Here is a 25,375-nt window from a genome sequence, read left to right on the forward strand (position 1 = left end):
TTTTTTTTACCTATTAAAATTCTTAACTCCCCCCAGACATTACCAATCAGTATTTTCTCTGCAAGAGAATCTAGACAATTTTCTGCACTAGTGAGTATAATAATAAAATAATAATGCTTCTAAAGGAAAACCACTCGTTTTGCACATTCTTTAAAGTCTGAATTCCAAATGTGGAACAACATCAAAGCTCTGATGTCACTGGTGGTATTGTAAAACTGGCGATTTAAAAATCCATTTAATGAAACTGTTAATTTCACCCAACTGGTTTAGCATATGCATTTTTTCTAGTAGATCTATAACTAAAAAACATGCCTTATTTATGGAGATTAATGGAGTAATGAAAACCAAACAAACAAAATAGAAGTAGGAGTCATTTTCCCATTTTTCTTTCTTCCTACACCAGAAGCTAAGGAAACAAAGGCACCACCACCATTAACTCTTAATCTCCCCGAGTAGCACAGCGTTGTTTATTTTGCTCTTTTTTCCTTTTTCCAGCAATACCACAAGGTCACCATTTGTGCGCTCATCATTGGTTTCTGTTTGTTTGTTTTGTTTTTTTTAATTTTTGGCTGCATTGGGTTTTCGTTGCTGAGAGCGGGCTTTCTCTAGTTGTGGCGAGCGGTGGCTACTCTTCGCTGTGGTGTGCGAGCTTCTCATTGTGGTGGCTTCTTTTGTTGTGGAGCACGGGCTCTAGGCGCACAGGCTTCAGTAGTTGTGGCACGCAGGCTCAGTAGTTGTGGTGCACAGGCTTAGTTGCTCCACCGCATGTGGGATCTTCCCGGACCAGGGCTCGAACCCGTGTGCCCTGCATTGGCAGGCAGATTCTTAACCACTGCGCCACAAGGGAAGCCCACACTCATCATTAAAAGAGGCAAAAAGCAGAAAATGAGAAGGTAGTCACCTACTGAAGGAACCAGAGCTGCCTCTGATGGAGAATTTGGGAGAAGAAAGGCAGACTTATTCCTTATGAGGGGAATGAGACAACAACAGGAAAGTTATTTTTAGTTTCAAGCTTCCAAAAGGTGTAATGCATCCAGGGAAGAAGTTTGAAAAGGGAAAAAAATGTGAAAGGAGAAAATATCATTTACCCAGAAAAGGAAAGATCTTCACCAAGTTTACTGATTTAAAAAAACATAGCACATCCTTCATTTGCATTCTCATTTGATGAGCTCCACTGGGTTCCCGAGACTCAAAGAAGTGGCTTATTTCTCTCTCAAAAGTAAACTACTTGTACTTTTCTGTCCTGTGCACATTGTCTGGTTTTATATATGTAACTTCTCTCCCTCCCTCCCCCTCGCCCCCTCCCTCCTTCCCTCTCCCTCTTTCTCTCTCTCCGTGGATTTTTTTTAAAAACTATAAAGATGCTTTCTTGAATTAAAAAAGATAAGATAAAGGTCCTTTAATGAACAACAGTGGGCATAGCTCTTAAAGGACACAGGATCCTGGCGTTACTAAATAACCCCACTGTGTTTCTACCATTTCCATGCTCTGCGTTTTAGTCTCCAAATAAACATGGCAATTGTTGGCAAAAATAAGAAGAGTTAGAAATGTGGTATAGACACACAATGGAATATTATTCAACCTTAAAGAGGAAGGAGATTCTGACAGATGCTATAACATGGATGAACCTTGAAGACCTTACACTAAGTGAGATAAGCCAGTCGTGCAAAGACAAATACTGTATGATTGCACTCATATCAGGTATCTAGAAGAGTCAAGTTCATAGACACAGAAAGTAGAATGGTGGTCACTAGGGACTGGGGGTGGGGGCAGGGTGGGGAGTTGTGGTTTAATGAGTACAGAGTTTCAGTTTTGCAAGATAAGAAAGTTCTAGAATCTGTTGTGCAACAATGTGAACGTACTTAATACTACTGAAGGGTACACCTAAAAATGGTGATGATGGAGAATTTTAAATTATATGCATTTTACCACAAATTTTTTTTAAAATTACAGTCCTTAAAGAGGGAGGGTGTAAATATCTGGGGATTCTCTATTGCAGTAGAAAAATAGAGCTCAATCTTTTGGGAACAACTAGAAGGTGGTGACCACTCCTGAACTCACTGGGCAGAATGCAGAGGACACTCCTACTGGTTGTAAGCTTCCGACTCTGCACTCCCTGCACCATTCTCATGGCTCCTTTGAAGTACGTCGTTGGCTCAGAGGGAGAGCAGATGATCCATCTAAAATCACACAGTGTCAGGGGAAAACGCTGCCGTCTGAAGCGTGCACGTGCAGCAGCCTGGCAGTAGAGTTGGCTGTACATGTGAGGAGAGGCTGCCAAGAAAGGGGTGAGTCTGTCGCAAAGAACCAGAAATTACAGGCCATTGTCTCATGCTGTCATATATATATTTTTTAATGCCAGGAAAAAAATAATTCCACCAATTAATACCCTTTGTGGGAGCTATGGGAGCTGACGTTTTTCTTTGCATTTAACCTAAGTCACTCTCATTCAAAACATGGCCCCATCTTTGTCCTATCCTGGGCCACTTGGTCAACACTTGTCTAGTGAATGAATGAATGGAAGGTTGTGATACGAGTGACTTAAGTTACTCACACGGTTTCATTCCTTATCTCTGTTACTGCACCTACTCGGTTCCTACAGCAAGAATTCTAAGCAGCCAACATCTGATCCTTGAGTCTGTTCTTGTAGCTTATCTCAGATACAAGAAATGTAACATGATGAGGATGTTCTAGTAAAGTCTACTGGTCAACAGGACCAAACAGCTCAGGCCAGCAGCAGAAAACATGATGCAAACATAGTTCCTATTGACTAGAGTTGTCCAAAGCACTCCAAAGCCAGCTAGACACTCACAGCAGGATAAACTTGGATCAAAAGTTATGTGAGGAACCAGGAATAGATATATAGTCACACCAGTCTGACTACTCTTCTTTTTATAGGAGACCAGAGTAAAGATATGTAAATAATGTAATTTTTTTTTGTCCCTCAATTTACAAAATCAAATTTTCTGCACTTCTCTCAGGATTGTTAGAAACTGGGCCCAATGTCTGACACCAATCTCTCTCTAGGGTTAACCACAGAGATTATCTAGTTAACTATGATGGCCCCAAGCAAGGGCAGTGTGCCAGGTAGAGATGAATTTTAATGGGTATAAGCCCTACCCCTGCAGGGGGCCCCCAGTCCCTATGGATGGGACAACGTGAACTAGAAAAATAGGGGGTGAAGGTAGAATGGGAGCCTGAGGTTGGTACTGGAGATTTGCCTACCCGCCCTCCCCACCTGCTTCTGGGCCCCAGGAAATGGCAGGGAGAGGCGGAATGCAGGTGGCTGCATGCCCAGGGAGATAGGGGCCCCTCCGGGTATGCTCCCTGGCGCTGATCTAAGCCGACTTGGCACCAGAAGGACCTGACCGGCTGCTTGGGCACCAGCAGTGGGCCCTAAAGTGGCAAATCCGGCTCTGTGCCCCCTCTCCCCCCAGGCATGGGCCCCGGAAGCCTGACCAAGGGCAGCTGGACGCGTGTCTGTGCTGCAGTGTGACGACTCCCCAGCACTGCGGCCCATCAAGCGTCAAGGTTTGGGGGCTCATGATCTGGGTTAATTAGCTCCCTTTCTAGGCCTCCACAGATAATAAAATCATTCTGCATTCTTTAAAAGAAACTTCTGAGCAGTAAAAATAACACACAAACATTCTTTATTGAGAGTATTTGCTTGAAAAAGAATGTTTTGTGAAAATGATTCACTCCTTTTCCTAATCAGTAAAACTATATTTGAATACATCTGAAATCTCATAAAGCCAGTTTTGGGGTGACGTGGTCTTCGCCCGTTTAGCCTACACTTTCCAACATGCGTCGCCCTCTTCTGTTCACCTGTCTCAGGGGGCAGTTCCACCACCTCCCAGAAGACCCACGAAAACCCAGCAATTGTCTCTTGCCTGGTAGTAATAGTGCAACACTTACACAGCAGTGATTCTCCACCGGGGGCGATTTGACCTCCCTGGCGACACTTGGGAATATCTGGAGACAATTTTTTTTTTTTTTTTTTTTGCGGTACGTGGGCCTCTCACTGTTGTGGCCGCTCCCGTTGCGGAGCACAGGCTCCGGACGCGCAAGGCTCAGTGGCCATGGCTCACGGGCCCAGCCACTCTGCAGCATGTGGGATCTTCCTGGACCGGGGCACGAACCCATGTCCCCTGCATCGGCAGGCGGACTCTCAACCACTGCACCACCAGGGAAGCCCTGGAGACATTTTTAGTTGTCACCCTTGGGTGGAGGTTTATGGGAGGGGAGAGAGTGCTGCTGGTATCTAGTTGGTAGAGAGCAGAAATGCAGCTAAACATCCTACAATACACAGGACAGATCCTTCACAACAACGAATTATCCAAAATGTCAGTAGTGCCAAGATTGAGAAATGCTGTTTACATAGAGTTTACTAAGTGCCCATACTCTTCTAAGTGTCAATTCCTTAACCCAACACTACAAGAGAGGGACTATTGTCATCCCCGTTTTGCAGATGAGGAAACTGAGGCTCAGTGAAATGAAGTGGCTTGCCCAAGATCACACAGCTAGTAAGTGCTAAGTTAATATCAGAATCAGGTCACTTGGCTGCAGAGGCTATGCTGACACCTGACTCCACATGGCCTCCCTCTCCCGGATCCAGGCAGTGATGAAGTCCCTCAGAGCCAACCCCTTATATCCTTTGGCTCCATCTACATCACTCTGTCCCATTCAGGCCTCCATCCTCTCCTCCCTGGGCCATGCAGTGGCCCCCCTGCTTCCAGCTCCACAGCACTCTAGTCTACCTCCCTCAGTCTCCCACTGCTGACAAGAGTGACCTCAAAAACCCAGATCTGATCACGCCTCTAGCCCCTGCTTGAAACCCTTCAACAGGTCCCTGTCACCTACAAGGTAAAGCTCAAACTTGTCAGGATGGAGTCTGAGCTCTAGTAAGGAGCCCTCTCATGTTGTTGGTGGGAATGTAAATTGGTGCAGCCACTATGAGAACAGTATGGAGGGTCCTTAAAAACTAAAAATAGAACTACCATATGGTCCTGCAACCCCACTCCTGGACATATATCTGGAGCAAACCATAATTCAAAAAGATACATGCACACCAATGTTCACTGCAGCACTACTTACAATAGCCAAGACATGGAAGCAACCTAAATGTCCATCGACAGATGAATGGATAAAGAAGATGTGGTATCTATACACGCTGGAATACTACTCAGCCATAAAAAGAGAACAAAATAATGCCGTTTGCAGCAACATGGATGGACCTAGAGATTATCATACTAAGTGAAGTAAGCCAGACAGAGAAAGACAAATATATGGTATCGCTTATATGTGGAATCTTAAAAAAAAGATACAAATGAACTTATTTACAAAACAGAAATAGACCCACAGACATAGAAAATAAACCTAGGGTTACCAAAGGGGAAAGGAAGGGGGTGGGATAAATTAGGAGTTTGGGATTAACATATACACACTACTATAAGTAAAATAGATAACCAACAAGGATCTACTATATAGCACAGGGAACTGTATTCAATATCTTATAATGAACTATAACAGAAAAGAATCTGAAAAAAAAAATATATATATATATATATATAACTGAATCACTGTGCTGTATACCTGAAACTAACACAACATTGTAGATCAATTTTACTTCAATAAACAAATAATTTAAAAAAAAGAATAATCACTCTCCAGGCCTTCTCCAGCTTCCCAAATTCCTTGCACGTCATTAAAAATGACATGCTGTTCACATCTCTCTGCCTCTACTCTGCCTGCAATACCTACTCCCACCTTGCTTATCTGGCAAACATCAATTGACCCTTCAAGAATCAATCCCAGTGTCACCTCCTCCAGGAAGCCTTCCTGGAGCCCCCTAGACTTCCAAGTAGAACTGACCACTCCCTTCTTTGTGCCTTTGCCAGTTACTCCCATAGCTTTTATTTTTAAAAATGCATTACCATTTTTCTTTGCTTTCAAGTCGGTCCCTCAAGGGCAGAGACCCTGTACTATTTTACTTACCTCTGAAGTCCAGCCAAGTAACTGAGCAGTCACTCAGCAAATATCAAATGAACCAAAGATGAAATATCTTGTATGGTTTGAATTCTTTCAAGATGGGGTGAGGGTGAATCACTATCTGCAAAGAGAGTCTATTCCACTGGACACTGCCATTTTTAGGAAGTTCTTATATGCAGCAGCAGTCAGTTTCTGCATTGCCTTGGTCCAAGTGTTTGGTCATATGCCCAGGAATACCGTGGGCTGCTGCTGACCGTTGAGATAGTTCTCATTACCCTCCTTCTCATTCCCTTCCCCAGGCTGATCACCTCCAGCTTCTCTTCTCTTCCTAACAGACACTGTTTCAAGATTCCTTGTAGTCTTACAGTATGTACTTAATTATTATGCAAACCTAAATCACAATGGACTTAAGCTGGACACATTTGCAAAATATACACAGATTCCTGAGACGCTGCTTAAAATGTACTTCAAATCAAAGGTCTCAAGTTCAAGGGCCTGAGGGCCCGGGGAAGGTAAGATCCATGACTGAAGTTGGCAGGAGGTGCTCAACCAGAGGCAGGAAGGGTTGTGGATGGACAGAGCCTGCCTGTCCCAACCACACACCTCTGGGATTGCTGCCACTCAGGAACGGAGGCCCGGCGTCGCCAGATCTTTGGATCTTCTGAGAAACGCTAGAAATTTGCATTTTCATAGAAGTTTTTAGATCCCTGTAACTAATTTTTTTTAAAATTGAAAACAGTGTGTATGCCAAAGTAGCCACATTTGGGGGCCAGCTCTGGCTGTCAGCTGCCTGTTTGTGGCCTCGGTTTTAAATAAAGAATTGCTCAAGTGATTCCTAAATTTAAGTTTTTGTATTTAGGGTTGAAAAGGTGCACAGATACATTGAGTGGTGGACACATTAAGGGCAGAATTTAAGTTTGAAATTAAGCTAGAACACTAGGGTTAAAAATAACTTCAAGGCATAAATCACTAAAGAGGGTGAGGGAAAGCAGAAAAACAGGGACCCTCCTAACCAGCGTCCAAAGGCGAGCGAGGCACAGACTCAATTACCTGTCACCAAACCCATCTCCAGCAAGGTCTGGAACAAGCTTCGGTGCTTGGCTTTCAGCTCCTTCTCCCAGAGGAGGGCTCTGCATGTCGAGGGCCGCCCGTACCTGAGCTTCAGGTCCAGGTAGGAATTCCGGAGGTCGCCTACAGGAGAGGGAAGCACAGGATACCATTAGAGGGAAGTCTTGCCTCTCTAACTCCCTTCTTCTATGGGGAACTAGAAATAAGAGGTCAGACTTAGCATTACTGGGTGTTGGTTTGGGTGCATCAGGGATTTGAAATTGGCTACGATGCCTCTGCCTCGAGGTCACAGATTCAAAGCCAAGTCCAAGGGAAATGTGCCAAAGTTGCTGATGGCTGTTGAATAATTCTACAGAATGAGCAGATGGCCTCGGACTGGTCCCCAGGAAGGCAATATCTAGGCCATTTTGTTGGCAGTGTGAGTCAACAAAGCACAGGGACCCCCCAGGGAGGAAAGGCAGTAGAAGATGTTAGGAGAATCTTCCCAATGCCACCAAACAGATCAGCATGTAAGACCGGCCTTCTGACTCTGGGTATCTCTCCTGAAATTACATCAGCTATCAAAATCAGTTTCTTTCCTGTTTGGGATATTACTATTCCTATATATCTTCCCCTCTTCTGACTGCATCATATTTTCTGGATGATTCAGCGGTGAGAGCAGCAGCTGGGAGACTAGTATAGCCTATTCTTAAATTAAATTGCAGAAGTGCTGCCTTTCTACACTTACCTATCACCATCTCTAATCACTTCCTATGACCATTTTATGTGAACCCTATCAGAATGGGGTATGTTCAACATGTATCCATTCCTCCATGGTCTGAAATGGGAAGCTCGGCTCTGGAGATGTTGAGATTATTTAGGCAGGACTGAAATACTCAATTTACTTTTGCTGATGGCAAAGGCCCCACAGGAATTTCTCTTCCAGAAAGAACATATGTGACTAACTCTAGTGCCACCATATCATGCAAGAAGATCTATAGCCAGAGAAATTTATAAGTGCTGGAACATTGGAAGACAAGACGGGATGAGTTTTATAACAGATACAAACTCCGTATGAAAGAAAGGATGTCTGCAAATACGGGCAGGCACGGAAGCAGTCTATTTGAAATTCATTCCTTCTGTTGAAAAGTTACCAATGTCTCCCAGAATGAGTCAATTTCAAAGATTTAAAAACTAAAACCCAGCCCCAAACAACAAAGCCATTGTTCAACATTTCTGAAGGCTTATATTCAGATATTAATGGTCCAAGACAAAAGTGCACCGATGGGGAAACATTTCTAATGATTAATTTATTTTCCAATTCATTTTTATTTTCTTAGACTGGCCTAAGATCCCATTATGGATGGGAATAATGCAATTTGAGGCTCAAAACACTCTCATTTATATTCTTAAACTAAATTACAGCTAGTTGAAGCCACGAGGCAGGTTTGGGTTCTTGCTGGCTGTTGGTCTTGGTGGGATCTAGGTGGAAGGCACAGTATCATTTGCATCCATCTGGGGAGGTCATACTTGCCCCCATTGGTCAAGTCACATATGTTCTATTTCAACCCCCTTATGAAAGAAGCCAAGTGTGTTGCTACAAATGCCTGGAGCTAAAAATCGCTCTCCTGAAGTCAATACTTACATGCTTCTTGTCTCCTGTCCCCCTGCTGTACTGTGGATGTGTACACAGATACTATTTCTTGAACCTCTGCACACCTTTCATAATATAACTTGATATGTTCAGCAAGTTGCTTCTCAAGTAGGGGATTGAATATCTACAAGAAGGCAAGAAAACAGAATGAACAACAATTGTCATCAAACACCCATGGGTACCCATGAGGCTACGTTCAGGTGGATTTCCTTCTCCCATTGATAGCACCAGGTGGCTTGTTTGTACACAGATCATCTGCTTTGGATTCTCAAAGGAAGGGTGTTACTAGTAATTCAAGGACACGCCAGCTCTGACTGCTTCCCTCTAGCTTCTTTTTGTGGCATCTTCTCTGCAGAGCTTCTTAAGTGTTAGGATTTCCCAGAGACCAGGCCTTCATCCTCTTCCCTTCCCCGCCGCTATGTGCTATCCCCAGAAAATGACATTCATCTCCCATGAGTTCCCAAAGGACCTCAAGTCTACCAGTACTGCACCTGCTGCCTGGAAGCCTCCTCTCCTTGTCTTCTGTTTAGAAGGTTCCTACTCAACCTCCAAGAGCCAGATCTAAGGTCATCCCTTCAGGGCAGCCTCCCTCACAGCCTACCCCACCCTCATACATGTACCGATGCAGAGGACCGCACCTCGGCACTGCCAAACACAGTGCTCACATCTTTATTAAAGCATGTACCCCATTCTTTCATGACTTATCTGGTTAAGGCCCAGGCAAGGAGCTCCTCAAGGTCAGAGACCTTATCTCAACTCAGTGGTTTTCAAAATACGGGTTATGACCCATTGGAGGGTTGTGAAATTAGTTCAGTGGTTTGTAACCAGCAGTGATTTTGTTTTTTACAGAGCAGAACACAAAATACCAGAGTACACTGAACATAGCAAGAATCTGTATTGTTAGTAAAATTCTTATTTCAGTTTTGTGTTATATATATATATATATATATATAATATATATATGTATATATTATGTGTGTATGTATGTATATGTGCATTATATATGCTTACGTATGTACTGCTCATGCTATTAAATAGAGTTCTTATTGTGGACCACCTTCAAAAAAAAGTTTGAAAGCCACCACCTTAATTCATCTTGGATGCCTCAGCATCTTGCACACAGCCTGGCACATAGTAGGTACTTAATAAGTATTGGCTGCACATAGTAGGTGCTTAATAAGTATTGGCTGCACGTATGAATAAAAGAATTTCATGTTTTTCCTCTTATAACGGTATCTCAACAGGGGCTCTAAGATGACCTACGGGTGATAAGGTGCCCCATTTTTCCGAATTGACTTTGCCTAGTGACTCCTGCTTTTCCCAGAACAAATCCCACAAGGTCACAGGAACGAAAGAACGTTCCTTTTTTAGGTATCCGGTGATCTCCTTACCAAGGCACAAAAAGCAACCAGGGTGAAGCTTCCCTCATGGGGCAGCCCCCCTCTAATAGCCGCCAGCCCTGCTGGAGCTGGCCTGAAGACTCCGACAATTCCATTCCATTTGTGGGTGGGTTTTGGACTTGAGAATTCAGTGCTGACTACAGAGCCCTCTATGGTCTCCACCACCGCAGCCCACCCACCCAGTGTGAGCCAAAGGCCCACGTTTCTGGAGAGACCAGTAAGCAGAACCGAGAGTCCTATTTGCTGGACTGTCTCCTCTTTGATACTTTAAATAATAGCATATAAAAGAAGCTTTACCAAATAGCTAAGACTCTCTCCTTTCATTAGCTTAATCGCTGGATAGGCAACAGCCGGATAAAAATCGACTCTATAATTAAGCTACTAGTTATTAAAACAGAGGAAGTAAATGGTTTCCATTTTATGAGTACTAAATGAACCAAACGTTAACAAAAATCTATTATCACGTTTGCAGGGTGGAGGGGGAAGCCTCAATATTAATGATGTTTGGTGACAGAGCCGATGCGAGGCCCGGCTTAGATAAATCTTTTGTTTACACTGGACTGGTTCCACAGCCCTGAGCCACACGCCCATTACCCATAAGCATTCGAAAACTCCTTGGTCCCCTGGGCTCACCTGTGCAGGGTGCAGAGCATGGAGGCGATAGTACTTCAGGGGTCCAAAAAACCCTTCAATGCCGGCCACATACCTGCTCCCTCCAATAATGAAGTACCCAGCAGTGTCATTATAATGGAAATCCTCTCGGAAGCTAGAGAAGAACAAAGGGTTAAAAGAGTTCTGGGTTTGAACAGATTTTTTTTTTTTTTAAAGACTCTTTCTCCTTGACTTAAAACTCCAAATTTCTGCAAACCCTTCACTCTAGTTCTAGAAGATGAGACCATGGTGGGGTCAGGCAGACTTGGGCTTGGATCCCAACCCTGCTATTTACCAGCTGTGTGACTTTGGACCAGTTGCTTAACCTCTCTGAGACTGAGTCTTCTCATTAGTAAAATGATAATTCCTTGCTTACTGGATTGATAAGAGGTTTAAGTAAAGACGTACAGCACCTAGCAGCACCTGGCCCACCATAAGTACCTTTTTTTCCTTTTCATTTATTTTTTATTTGACTTTTTATTTTACATTGGAGTATAGTTGACTAACAATGTGGTGTTAGTTTCAGGTGTACAACAAAGTGATTCAGTTATACATATACATGTATCTATTCTTTTTCAAATTCTTCTCCCGGTTGTTACAGAATATTGAGCAGAGGTCCCTGTGTTATATAGTAGGTCCTTGTTGTTATCCATTTTAAAGATAGCAGTGTGTACACGTCAATCTCAAACTCCCTAGCTACCTCCCTACCCTTCCCCTCTGGTAATCCTAAATTCCACCATAAGTACTTAATATGCGCCACCTATTGATATTGGTGAAATTGTTTAGCATCATTGGAATTATTTGGAATTGCTGATTTTAATTGGAAGTATTTTGCTCTAAAAGGAAAAAAAGAAAACTTGTTGCATAGATAGAAGGTGGATGCGGAGGAAAATAAAAACATACCCTATTAGATAAGAACTGAGGTCAAATTCAGAGTTAGGAGAAGGAGGCCACAGCAAGGTCAAAGGGCTTGGCCAAAGATAAGCGGTCAGCACAGGTGATTTGTTGGAAGTCCACTTTGTCCTGAAAGACTTAAAGGATCAGGAAGGAAAATGGAGGGAAAAAATGGGTCAGCATGAATAAAATGCACAAGTTGTTCCTGGCAGCATTATTTACATCCACCAAAGACTGAAAAGTTTAGGTGTCTGTCAGTGAGGACTGGTACCCACATCCATCCAATGGGCCCTGGACATCTATACAGCTTAAAAAAGGACAAAGGGCTCTGTGTACTGACCTGGAATAATCTCTAAAATACATTGTTCAGTGAAAAAATAAAAATGAAAGAGCAGAACAATAAATATATTTTTATCCAAGAAAGAGGAGAATGGATTTTTTTTTTTTTGTATTTGCATTAAAAAAAACTCTGGAGGTATATATAAGAAACGAATAAAAGTCTTTCCACATGGCATGGGGGTTAGGGGATGGAGTGGATGGAGGCAGAGCTGGAAGCAAGACATCTAACTGTAGACCTTTTCACATTGTTTTGGTTTTTTATACAATGCATTTATTACCTATTCAGAAAGTAAAATAGGAATGCGTGGACAAGGTGCCATCAGAGCATATGTGAACAGCAAGGGCAGATCAAGATAGGCATCAAGTGAGAAGCCAGGCAAAGACAAAAAGAGCCAGGAAGGGCAGAGGGCAGCAGAAGGGAAGAACACAGCATGTCAGGCAGGCCGCCAGGAGCCCGGCAGCCTCAAGAGCGATGGACGAGGGTGACACGGATGGGACAGAGCAGCCAGTGGTTGGGTCGGAGAAACCAGGCAACCGGGGGTCATCCCAGGAGAGAGGATGGGCTGTTAGGCAGAAACCCAACCCTGGGCAGGTGCTCCCGGCTGGAAGGAAGACAAAAAGGTGAAGAAATGGACACTCTGACAACAACAACCGATGGCGGCAAGAGGGAACACTTAGAAATCAGCTTTCTACAAAGGCAACTAACATGGAAAAGAAATGCTTTATTTCCTGCTATTTCTTTTTCTGGAATCTCAGGCTTGAAGGGCACTAAGGTGACGGTCTCTTCTCTTTTTTTTTTTTACGTGGGACCACAAAGTAATTATCTCTGAGAGCTGTGAATTGATTAAATTTTTCAAGACCTTCGAAAGATTTGAACATTCCAACTACCCTCATGAAGTATTACCCAGCACTCAGGGGACACAAAGCAATGCTTCTGCAGTAGAAGCTCTCATAATAGAACTCTGCTCAATCAACTCACCAGCTCACCTCACGGCTCATCCCTACAACACACTGGATGCTTGCCAGCTGGAGGTTCCTCTCTGGAGGCTTCTTCTCATTTTTTTTTTTTTTATTTGAAAAAAATGTTTTTTTAATTTTTGGCTGCACCGTCTGGCTTGTGGGATCTTAGTTCCTCGACCAGGGATCGAACCTGGGCCCCTTGCAGTGGCAGCACGGAGTCTTAACCACTGGACCGACAGGGAATTCCCTGTCTTCTCATTTTTAAATGGAGATAAAAATAGTACCTATCTACAGGGTTGTTGGGAAAATTTATTTAATATTTAAACAAAGCATTTAGAACAGTGCCTGGCACATAGCAGGTGCCATAGCTGTTAACTACAGTTATTATTATTAACCTAGTCCAACTTGGACTTCTGCTGCCATTTTTTTAAATTAAATTTATTTATTTATTTTTGGCTGCATTGGGTATTCGTTGTAGCATGCGGGCTTCTCATCGTGGTGGCTTCTCTTGTTGCTGAGCATGGGCTCTAGGCACGTGGGCTTCAGTAGTTGTGGCGCATGGGCTTAGTTGCTGTGTGGCATGTGGGATCTTCCTGGACCAGGGATCGAACCTGTGTCCCCTGTATTGGCAGGCGGATTCTTAACCACTGTGCCACCAGAGAAGTCCCTGCTGCCATTTTTTGAGTTGCATGCTTACGGAAGATGTGTTTGCTCCCAAACCTGTCAATTGCCAACTGTATGGTCATTGTAACCATACAATGTAATTCAATCTTATGTGATCCAATAAAATAGGGATGGAGAAGAGATGTTCATTCTTTAAAAATTAAGTTGAATATTTTCGGTAGACTCAGTAAAGAATGGTTACTAAAAAAATTATTGTGGAATTAGGACAGCTGGAAAAAGAAACTGAAGAAATCTAGATGGATTTGGGGCTCTGATAGTTTCACCGGTGTCTTTGTTTTCTTTTCATTTGGGAGAAATAGAAATTGGGTACCGTTTATGCAAGAAAGATCACAGGGAACTCCAATCAGTAGACCCATACTCAAAGGCAAGGCTCTAGCTAGATTGGCAAATTAATGTACATTTCCATATTTTAAATTAAAATAAAATATTTACACACTTTTTTTTATAGATCTTTGCTTTAACTGAATTCTCAACTAATCAATAAATTACTTGGTCCCTATGGTACTAGATTGCAATTGTTTATCATCATTATAATACAACTAACATCTCTCCAGCTCGGTCTCCCTCCACATCAGTGCCTCCACATTTTTCTCCTCTAAAATTCTCAGTGGCTGCACCAAGACTGCAAGGGATTCCTTGCACTGTGCATTGTTTGATGGTCATCAATTTTGCTGACGTAAGAGCTGAGCTAGACAGTTCAAAAGCCCAAGCCGGTCCCTTCCGCAAGCCTCAGACAAGCTGGCAAACTATCTTTACTCTTATCTGGATGTGGGAGAGTGCCCCGGTTTATTACTGTGGAGGACCCAGCAGCGGGGAAGGATTGCCTGCCTCCGTCTTTAACTAGGCCTCACTCAGAATTAGGGAACAGTTTTGGCTCATGGGTTCTTTTTTTTTTGGCCACACCACATGGCAGGGACATGTGGGATCTTAGTTCCCTGACCAGGAACCAAACCCGGGCCCCCTGCAGTGGAAGCGCGGAGTCTTAACCCCTGGACCGCCAGGAAAGTCCCTGCTCATGGGTTCTTCAGCAGGGGAATTTAAAGCCTCAAAACAGCTGTCCCTCCCACCCCTTAAAGTAATCTCATCTTACGTGTCACTTCCTCAGGGCCTGGTCTAAATGCTGGCTCCTTTGGGATCCTCTCAAGCCAACCTATTTATTTCCTTCCCTGCATTCATCACAATCTGTAATTTTAAATTTATTTGTGAATGTATTTGTTTAAGATCTTTCTTCCCCCCACTAGATTTTTTAGTCCCATGAAGGCAGGGATGTTCTTGTTTTTCATTGTTTTATTCCCAGAGTCCAGCACTGTGTCAGGCATGTGGTAAATGTGTTGGGTGAATGAATATATACTGGATGGATGGACAGATGGACAGATGAATGAATTCGACACTAGACAAGTCTGCAGTTGTTACTGCAGCCTTTCATGCGGTGCAGCACTGAACTTCTGAGCGCTTAATTACTGATCTTCGTACACCACTTTTGCGGGATAACAGCTATCATTATGTTTATTTTACAAGAACAAATAAAAAGGAGGATTAAGAGGCTTTCCTTGGAACACCTATAACCATCTACAATATTTGATGTTTAGTTTACTACCTTGGCCCATTCTGAAATCTCTCTGGTGATTGAGATTCCTAATAGCTAACCACTGGAATCCCAGGTGGGCCCAACATTAATTCTTTAGTTGTTCTATCGATGGAGGGGGTCCCAGGAAGGGCAGCTGAGACGGTGGTAAGGGGAAGTCTTGCGCCTGGGGACTGCTCGTATTACCAGGTAAGGAATCATTTCAAAGCCTTCACCAGGTTGTTGAATTGATACGTGCCTGAAAATCAGTCCTGGATTCTGGAATCTTAAGGATCATACTGACTCCATCTTTACTTAAAATTTTGCAATTTTGTTCATCATGGATTCTTTACATTAATCTTGATTTTTAAAAATACTGTATTAAATGTTATTTATCATGACTATCGTTATGAGCTGAACTGTGTCCCCCCCCAAATTCATATGTGTAAGTCTGAACCCCCAGTACCTCAGAATGTGACCTTATTTGGATATAGGGTCATTGCTGATATAATTAGTTACGATGAGATCATACTGGAATAGGGTGGGCCCTTAATCCAATATGACTGGTATCCTTATAAAAAGGGGACATTTGGACAAAGACAGACACTCACACAGGGAAAATGCCACGTGAAGTTTGGCATTATGCTGCCACAAGCCAAGGAACTATTAGAAGCTGGAGAGAAGCTTAGAACAGATCTTTCCCTAGAGCCTCCAGAGGGAGCATAGCTCTGCTGACACCTTGCTCTCGGACCTCTAGCCTCTAGAACGGCGAGGCAATACATTTCTGTTGTTTAAGTCACTCAGTTTGCGGTACTGTGTTCCAGCAGCCTTGGCAAACTAATAGAATGACTAAGTTTTGTTGGTGTCTCCTTACATTTTATGCGGAAGGTGCCTCCCTTGCCTCACCCATTCCCAGCCCTGGATCTTACTGTGATTTGCTCCGCTCATGTCAGCATCTACACTTCTGGGATCTAAGAGGAAAGGAAGCCCTTACATAGAAAATGAAAAAAAAGCTTATGAAATTCAATTGGTTGTCCAAAGTGTCTGAGGTTGCATGTGGGTGTCAGGGGAGAAAGGGCAGGTATTATTTTAGACCTCACATCCTGAAATGCAAACCCTTAATTTCTGGGGCAGAACAGGGCACTCGAAGAGATTTCTAAAGGGGCCACACATCCGCTGTTTCTCCAAAGCAAACTCCCAGGCCTTTCCTATCCTCAAACTCCTCATAGAAGATCCCATGGCCGCTGGTTATATAACAAAACGCGTATCTGTTGAATTCTTCCTCACTGGTCTAAATCCACCTGGTGCGCTTAAGACTTCTAAGGCCTCAGCCTCTGTGCTTCAATATAGCTATCAAGTCACCCCCTGACTTTCTCTTTGCAGGCTAAGGAACAACACTGCTTTCGCCTTTCGCTATAACTCTAATCCTTTAATCCAGTCATGAAAATAAGAATTGTTCTATGTGCCCAGAGCCTAAAAGAAATTGTTTGACTTCAATGTAAACAGAAATGGTGGGGAAAAAAAAAAGTAGGGCGTATGTCCCCTACTCTGCTGTCATCACCCCTCTTTGCTTTCCTTTCTTTAATAATTGGTTTCCAAGAAAATCGGGACTGTGTGGAGACTGAGTGAACGGAGCCTGCTTGGAGAGACGGTGTTTGGCTAAGCGTAGTGAAATGACTAAAGGATGAAGGAATGAACCTCCCCCCCATCCCCCAGCCAAAGTGCCCAACAGTCCTGATACATTTTTTTTTATACTTTTTTGTTTGGGGCCGCACCGTGCAGCATGCGGGGTCTTAGTTCCCCGACCAGGAATTGATCCCGTGCCCCCCGCACTGGATGTGTGGAGTCCTAACCACTGGACTGCCAGGGAAGTCCCCTGATATATTTTTTTAAATTATACATAGGAAGCTGCTAATTTTTGTTTCTGTTCTTTACTTATTCTTAAGCATTTGAATTTGCACATAGACATAGACATTATATATATTGAGATATATATAAAATCTAGCTATGGTGAGATATCCCGAGTTCCTAAAGGAGAGCTCATGCCCCATGTTTCTGACACTATGTGACCCACTCTTAAACAGGGATGTAGAAGCAAATTAAAAATATAGGACAAATGAGGAAAAAGACCCAATTCTCAGTTTCTGTAACTCTTGTAGGGAATCGTTATATAAGATTGAAAAGTTATACCAATATCAATAGTTGCATACATTTCAAATTTACGTTATACACATAAATATGAAGGCTGTCTCCTTTTATGTTTTATACTAGGCCAAACTTACCAAACCCTCTCAATAAGCAACATTAATACTTTTGTTTTTCCAAATCCTTTGTAGAAGATAATTTTCAAAGAAAACAAATTATAAAGTGTCATGAAAGGAAGAATTTACAGTGAGATCTGGAGAGAGAACTAGTTTCTCTTGCTTGGAAAAAAAAAAAAAGGTTGTGGGGAACACATGGAGAGTTTTTGTACACTTAAAAAGGAAAAAAATAGTACAAAGATTAGCCACAGTCCATGCTTGAAAAAACTGAATCAGACAGGGTGGGAATAACTTCAGGGTTGAGGGCTAACATATGAAGGTTCCTTAACCCTCATCCAGCAAATTTTGAATCAAAAGAAAAATCACACTTACCTAATGGTCTGATTATGGTAGTCTTTCAAATCCTGTCCAGTGCTGGTGGTTACTACTATCTATGTTGGGAGAGATACACAAGGATCAGTTATGCCTCAAGACCCCACATCATAAATACAGTCCTGGATATGAGTTACTCGTAAAATAGGCTTCATAGTCTTTCACCTGATCAGTTTCTGCAAAAAATAAAAGGAGCAGTTTACTAGCCCTGTGTATATTTCGAGACTTAAGACACTTAATTTCTCCAAATGACTTTTTAAAAAATAAATTTATTTATTTATTTTGGGCTGAGTTGGGTCTTCATTGCTGAGTGGGCTTTATCTAGTTGCGGCGAACAGTGGTTTCTCTTGTTGTGGAGCATGGGCTCTAGGCGTGCGGGCTTCAGTAGTTGTGGCACGGGGGCTCAGTAGTTGTAGCACGTGGGCTCTAGAGTGCAGGCTCAGTAGTTGTGGAGCACGGGCTTAGTTGCTCCGTGGCATGTGGGATCTTCCTGGACCAGGGCTCGAACCCGTGTCCCTGGCATTGGCAGGAGGATTCTTAACCACTGCATCACAAGGGAAGTCCTGACTTTTTTTTAAAGAAGTATTTCGGTCATTTTATTTTTATTTATTTATTTAAAAGAATATTTTTGGCCACACTGTACGGCATGCAGAATCTTAGTTCCCGACCAGGGATCGAACCCATGCCCCCTGCAGTGGAAGCTCCGAGTCTTAACCACTGGTCCACCAGGAAAGTCCCTCCAAATGACTTAATGTGATAAAAATATCTATAATGCAGTTTTCCCCAGTGGGCTGTAGACACTTCCACACTACCAGCCAAAGGTTCATTTGGTGTATTCGTGCTTGAAAGCTTGTTGCATAAAAAGACAAGGAAATGCGTAAGATACTACAAGGAGTTCTTGGAATTTGTCTCTGATTCCAGGAGAGCCTTAGGGGGAAAAACAAGACAGGAGATGAATGTTCTTCATGCACTGTGGCTTTCCAACCTCTCTCCCTCAGCACTGAGAACTGTCACTGTCATTTCAATGGTGACAATGTTTTCGTCGCAAATGTTGTTAGCTGCCGTGTATTCTTCTCGTGTCTGGGACTACAACATAAGCCCCTGGGGTTAAGGGGCTCCCTTTATTCTCCCCAGTGCTAGCGCAGAGCAAGTGTTCAGAAAACACATTCTGACTTAATTAGATTGTCAAAGATGTGGCTCTAACACCATGTCTATGAAAGAAAAGGTAACCCATAAAATCCAACCCAATTCAGCCATATAGAGCATGTTGGTTCAGCGAAGAAAATGACTCAGACCAGTTGTTTCTGTAAACCAACCATTTACTTTAAGCCAATGTGTCCATTTAGTCAAAGCAATGAATATAGTAGTCTCACCACAGAGCTGGATTTTGTGTAGAAAAACAATAAGTACTATTCTGGAACCTATGTGATCAGAGAGACCAGATGGGATGGAAAGACGAAAGGGCAAATGGCAAAAGTTTACTAAAAAAAATCTACTTCTTTTTTCTTTCCACTGCATCTGGTCTTCCTAATTCTTCTCTCCTGTTTTACCCGATCATGTACTCTGCCATTAAATTCATCTCTTTAATTAAAGAACTACTTTGATTTACTCTTCTGCTCCGAAAGCTTCGATGACGCTGTGCTGCCTTGCAACTAGAAATTTAAATTCCATGATATTCAAGATTCTCCACATTCTCACCCTAAAGACATGTTTTTCTTCTATTAGAGTTCTATAGGCAGCGAATTTCTACTCCAAACTGGTTTATCTGCCAACCTCCAGTGATGTGCTAAAGTACCCCCTCCCTGCTTCTCCATTTAAACTCTGCCCATTCGTAGGAACCTTCTTTATGAAACCTCCCCTGAGCACCCCAGGGTGAAGTGCGGTCTCTCTTCCGTGAATCAATACGAACCATTTGGCAATTAAGCTCGCCTTATGACACCCCTCACCTGCTTAATACGACTTCCATAAATAGTCTGTAAGCTCCTTGAGCACAGTGCCTTGTATACAGCTGGTGCAAAATAAGATCTGTGATTTGCTCTCATGATTTGATACCTAAGTGACACGTGGTACTGACCTGACCTTAAGAGAAAGCTATGCCACCATAACCCTCATGCAAATGAGAAGCTAAAACATGGACCACAGCGATGTCACCTAACAGCATTAAGGAAACAAACATACAAAAACTTCCAGCTAACATCTTACAGCCTCTCCTCAGGAAAGCTACAAGGACGGACTTGATTTCTTTTCTCTTCAGAAAAAGGAAATGTGATAGACCTAACCGCCAAGGGAAGTCTGCGTATTATCTAATACACAAGACAAGCAAAAAGTCTTTTCCAGTTTTGTTATCGGAAAGTTACACATCAATAAGAAAAGCTGATGAGAAAATAAAGTAACCAGAAGAAAGTAGCATCCTGACATCGTATATATGAAGAAATGGAATCATCTTCAATTATAGCAATGTCACTATGTCACTAATTAACAATGATCACAGAACATGTGTCATGCCAGAGAGTTTTTCTATCATACACAATGCATTTGTGGCTGCAGGAATCTTCCTCCAAGAGTTACCGTCAGAAGCCAAGCTCTCAAACATCCACACTGCTGGTGCCATAATCCATAGAATCTGCGTTATGAAAGCTTGAAGCTATTATGTGCAGTGTCTTATAGTACAAAGTAGTTAAAGGACCTCCATCTCACCGGAATCAACACTTAGGTTTGTTGGTTCTCATTTGTCGGTTTAATGCCAAGCATAAGCAATTGTTTTAACTGCCCAAAACAGTCAAACCATTTCTTGGCTGAACTAACCAATCCATTTCCTGTAAAAAAGTTGTAGATTTGCTAACACTATATAAATATGGCCAAGGCTGTCTTAACATTTATCTCCCCAAAGCCTATCTCACTAGGAGAAAAGCCTTCAATTGCTCAGATAATCGTGGTTATGTAGCTGGCTATATTCTTTACTCATTCACAATAGAGTCGAAAGAAGCACTTTAAAAGTTAATTAAATGGGATAGAATTCTTATGATTTAAATTTCCAACGATAAAAATTTGATTTAAAAAATGTTATGGTTGTAAAAGTTTATCAGATACCACAAATTTGTTTTTGCAGGTTTCCTAGCTCTCTGACTTTACAGCAGTGCTTAAAGTTAAGTGATGATGTTGATATGAATCACGGTGGAGCGAGCTTTCAGTACCTGGCCACCATTGAAAGAGATATCCAGGCGAAACCACTCCTTCAAGGGTATGGTGAATTTCGTTTTTACAGCAAGGTCTTCTCCTTTGACAAGATGCATTTGAATATGCAAGTGGCCTAAAAGGAAAATGAAAGCTTGTGAAAACGACAGAAAATACTTAGGAGTGAATGAAGTGGCTATATCTTTTCGACGACTGTCCTAAAAAGCTATAAGACTAGATCACATTCCTTCTTCCTTTAAATAAAAGCAGAGCAAAGCAAAACAAACAAAACACATATGTGCATTCATCTGTATATGTTTGTTTTAATCTTCCAGAAAACAAGTTTAACTTGAATCCCATATTTGGAAACCATCATTCTCATTGAATTGCCACGTTGACAACATTCCTTATTCTAGACAGACGTATCTGCCAGTAGACAGAGCATAAGAAAGCTACACTATCGTTCTAAAGGTTCGGTTTCATACTTACCCTCTTCAGTAAGAAATACAGAAGGCGTGCCGTACATCTCGTTAGAATCAACAAAATACAGAATCCCACAGAGATTGGCCTTGCAATAATGGAGTAAATAAAGCCACAGTGAAACAGTAAACCTATAAGAGTGAGGAGAAAAAAAATTCTGCAGATTGATATCATCCAAGAGCAGGTAATTACAGTTAACAATGACGGAGTAAATTGCTTTCTTTCCAATGAAGGGATGAATTTGCCTTCGTGTTCATCATGGGAGATCAGCTTGCAAAGCTTGATTTTTGAGACAAAGGAGGTAGTTACAGTAACTGCAAAAGACAGGAGTTAAGCGTCGTTGCGTAAAACTAGCAGACATTGTACCTTGCGCCAAAAACCCTTCCTGTGTCTTTCTGAGCTTCGCACAGGCCCACCATTTGAATCCTTGATTAAGGCTTATAAAGCCAGACACAGAATAAAAATCTGGATTTTAATAAGAGGTGACTTGATAAGAAGCTGTTCTAATTTCAATGATTTAAAAAAAAACATAATTAGGGCCTTTTGAGCAATTTTGTTTCTTTCAAAGATAAAAGCTCTAAGGCAGAAAAATGCCATAATTTGCAAATGGCATCACTATATGCTAATCAGGACACACAGATACAATTTTAATGCCCATATTAGGTTATTCAGTATCACAGTTCTGGCTGACCAATGTGGAACAACTACTCTCATTGTTCCATTTCTGGACTAGGGCTATTTTAGTTGAAAAAATATTGTCCATCTGTGATTTGTGGAGTGAGGATAAAATAACAGTGGTCAACTTAACTAGGACACATTTAGCCAAGCTATGTGATCCACCAATCATTCAGCAAATATTTGCTGTCAGAACATTTGCTAGATGCCACACATTGTGCTAGTGACCAGCAGTTCAAAGATAAGCTGGGAGTAATGCATTTTGCATGTGAAACATGAATCAAGGTCAAAACCTGTACAGAGAATGCTCTCCATTACCCCAGTAACCAATTCACAGTTCGGGTTAAAGTGGCAGCGGCCCCAGGTTCTTTGGGGACTCATCCCAACAAGACCTTTAGAATATTCTGGGCTTTATAAACGGGCCTTCAAATCGGTGGTAAGATATACAAACAGATGGTACCACACAGCTCCCTCCTGACCCACCCAGCTGAGCAAAAGCTCATGAAGATAAGTTATTACAAGGAAGCGTAGCAAGAACATACGCTTAGTAAAGTGACTCAAGATCTTTCTACAGCCAGCAGCATGGGAAGAATTAAATCACTCTGCTGAATCCATCCAGTCTGAGGTAAACCACGAACAATTTTCAGCATCTTCAATTCAGCAGAAGGAAAAAAATATATCTGGGTTTTGCTGAAATCAGTGGAGGAGATCAGAAGTTGTGAGATTTCAAGCAGCTCATCCAATCTTCCAAGACAGAAAAGGCAACGTGAAGGCTGCAATCTGCCAGGGCTGTGGCTGGCTGCACCTGACACCTTGCAAAGCCTCAGGCTCCAACACCTGACTCACCTACTTGGGTCATTCCCAGGGCCAACGTACAAGGTCAAGCGAGGATTGATTGCCAAGTGCAAGAATAATTTCAGAATGCTTTGAGGTTCTCAGGTCCACAAATTCTACCTAAGCTATGTAGATCTCATCATTTTTCCAAAGCATATTACAAAGGTAGATCTTCCTAACTGGCTCCGCTAGCCTGCTCTGGTCCTCAGATAAAAAGAGTACTACCGCCCCACCGGCCCCCATCACCGGCCTCTTCTTACACTGGGTAATCTATCCGCTGGCGTCGGGTGGCCTCTAGCTCTCGATTCCGAAATCTCGGGAACTTCTTCACAATGCCTGTGTTTTCTCCACTGGAGGCAAAGAGAAAGCCCAGGAGGGTGACCACATCTGTAAACAGCAAGATGGCTACCTTTTAATTATTTCCAGAAAAACACTGCTTCCAACATCACATTCTTCCTGGAACCCACTGCCTAGCTCCCATCAAACATTTAAATGAAGAGTCTGAAAATATTAGCAAACATTTATTGCACACTGAATATACGCCAGCCACCTGAGAAGCACTTTACAGAGCTATCTCAATTTGTGTTCATAGCAACCCTATAAAGGAGATTCTTTCTTAGTCCCATTCTACAGATGAAAAGCCCGAGGTATAGAGAGGTAAAATTACTTGCCTAAGGTAACAGAGCTAATAAGTAGTAGAGCGAAATTTCAAGTTTCCAGCTCAGGGTCTGTGTGCTTAACCATCTTACATCCTGCACTTCTAATGCTAAGAAAAGTGTTTTGAATTTATGTAATAATAACAACAGTTAACACTTCAGTAGCATTCACTATGGTCCACACTACTGTATAAAAATATATGCATATATATTTATATATAAATTCATTTAATCCTCATTATTATCCCCCGTCTACAGATGAGGAAATAGATGCACAGCTGCTAAAATACTAACATTTATTTAACACTTAGAATATGCCAGGCAACATGCTAAGCACATTTCAGGAATAATCTTGCTTAATTTCACAATTTATGAGATGGATTCTTTTATTGTCCCTCTTTAAACTGAGCCTTAGAGAAGGTTGAATAATAAGAGGTGGAGCTGGGATTCAAACTCGAGCAGTCTGGTTTCAGAATCTATGCACTTAAAATTGCACAGTTTTTTTTTTTTTCATCCGTGCAGACTTTCCACATAACCTCAACATGTTACCCTATGCAAATATTACTAACCATACACCTTAAAACTAGGAAGGCTTCCACTTTATTTTGCAAATGTGTGAGAATTCTGTGGTCTAGAGAAGAGGAGCATCCGTAACAAATCTGAAAGGGAAAACTGAGTTACTTCATCTATATTTAATACCTACAACGCTAATACGGAGTTTTTAATTTCCAATACCCCACCCCCCTTCAAAGAAAAAAATTCACCAATACAACCTAGAAATAAAGATCACTTTTTTCTTTCTTAAAATGTTCCTTGGTTTAAATATCCATAATTAAATGGTGGAAATAATCTATTTTCCTGGGCTTCCTAGAGTTGACTTCTGCGCAAGTTACCGAATGCCAATATTGGAAGAAATTACGGGAGCCTCAGCCTGGGATATTGGGCACCCCAGCTCTCATTCCTCAACGGGGAAAAATGTTTTATTACATAAAGAGGTACCTCTGGTTCATTACAACTTGGAAATCATAAGAGCAATGTTTTCAAAGTCTCAGAGATGCATTTGGAAATCCAAAAGGGTGGAGTTATCAATTCCAACAAAAATACTTCAAAGCTTATTTCTTTGCAACTTGAGCTCAATTTGCGCACACCGGACTTGCTGGTTAGTTATGGGAGTGGAGAGAGGGGATTAGAAATGGAAATACTGCAAGGGTGTCTTCAGAATCCAAGGAAAAAATTCACCAAGAGGTTGATATCAGCCGACCTTGGTTGGCTTCCACCGTGTTGAGTGGAACGTAAGAGACCAGACGGTCATGTTAGCCCCCTGGGAAGCCTTCTGCTAGTGATTGCTGTTGAGTTATCTAGTGTATAGTAGAAACATTTATCAAAATGAACAGGATTTGATTCTGCCCAACCTGACTCCAGTAAAAGGAGGCTTCATAATGGAGGTTTCTAAAGTGAAGGGAGTTAAAAGTGAATGTTGATGAGCCATTCCTTTAACCAGTGATCAAAGAAAAGCTGGCTGAATAGGAGAACTTGCAGCAAAAGACTATGGAGGGAAAATCTAAGACGCAAAGATCTAAAATAATTTTTATAAACACATATCTTTTGTATTCAACTAAACCAAAGTGATGGTGGTTCTCTTGTAAAATCAGTAGCTTTACTAGTTCTTTGATTTGGAGTTCTATTACAATTTTCCCTCAGTATAATATTGTCTTTCCATTTCATTAGAAATAACTAATATG

At 42.0% G+C, this 25,375-nt stretch overlaps 1 protein-coding gene across 9 annotated transcripts in view; it reads right to left on the bottom strand.

Moving 5' to 3' along the window:
- The window catches only part of SEL1L3 (SEL1L family member 3), a 97,301-nt gene that overhangs the window by 51,262 nt on the left and 20,664 nt on the right, over positions 1–25,375 (bottom strand). For 8 of the 9 annotated variants that reach the window (XR_012331956.1, XR_012331955.1, XR_012331954.1 and 5 more), the window contains exons 3-9: positions 23,238–23,364; positions 21,478–21,599; positions 21,009–21,124; positions 17,815–17,873; positions 10,723–10,855; positions 8,681–8,813; positions 7,039–7,179 (exon numbers count right to left, since the gene is read on the bottom strand). Coding sequence is in view for 6 of the 9 variants with exons in the window: in XM_019928378.3 (XP_019783937.2) it covers positions 7,039–7,179; positions 8,681–8,813; positions 10,723–10,855; positions 17,815–17,873; positions 21,009–21,124; positions 21,478–21,599; positions 23,238–23,364 (831 nt within the window). In the remaining 3 variants the exon portion in view is untranslated. The remainder of the gene's footprint in view (positions 1–7,038; positions 7,180–8,680; positions 8,814–10,722; positions 10,856–17,814; positions 17,874–21,008; positions 21,125–21,477; positions 21,600–23,237; positions 23,365–25,375) is intronic. The other variant, XM_019928380.3, reaches the window with a different exon arrangement.

The sequence above is a fragment of the Tursiops truncatus genome, chromosome 5 (assembly GCF_011762595.2).
Source record: "Tursiops truncatus isolate mTurTru1 chromosome 5, mTurTru1.mat.Y, whole genome shotgun sequence".
Taxonomy (NCBI): Eukaryota; Metazoa; Chordata; class Mammalia; order Artiodactyla; family Delphinidae; genus Tursiops; species Tursiops truncatus.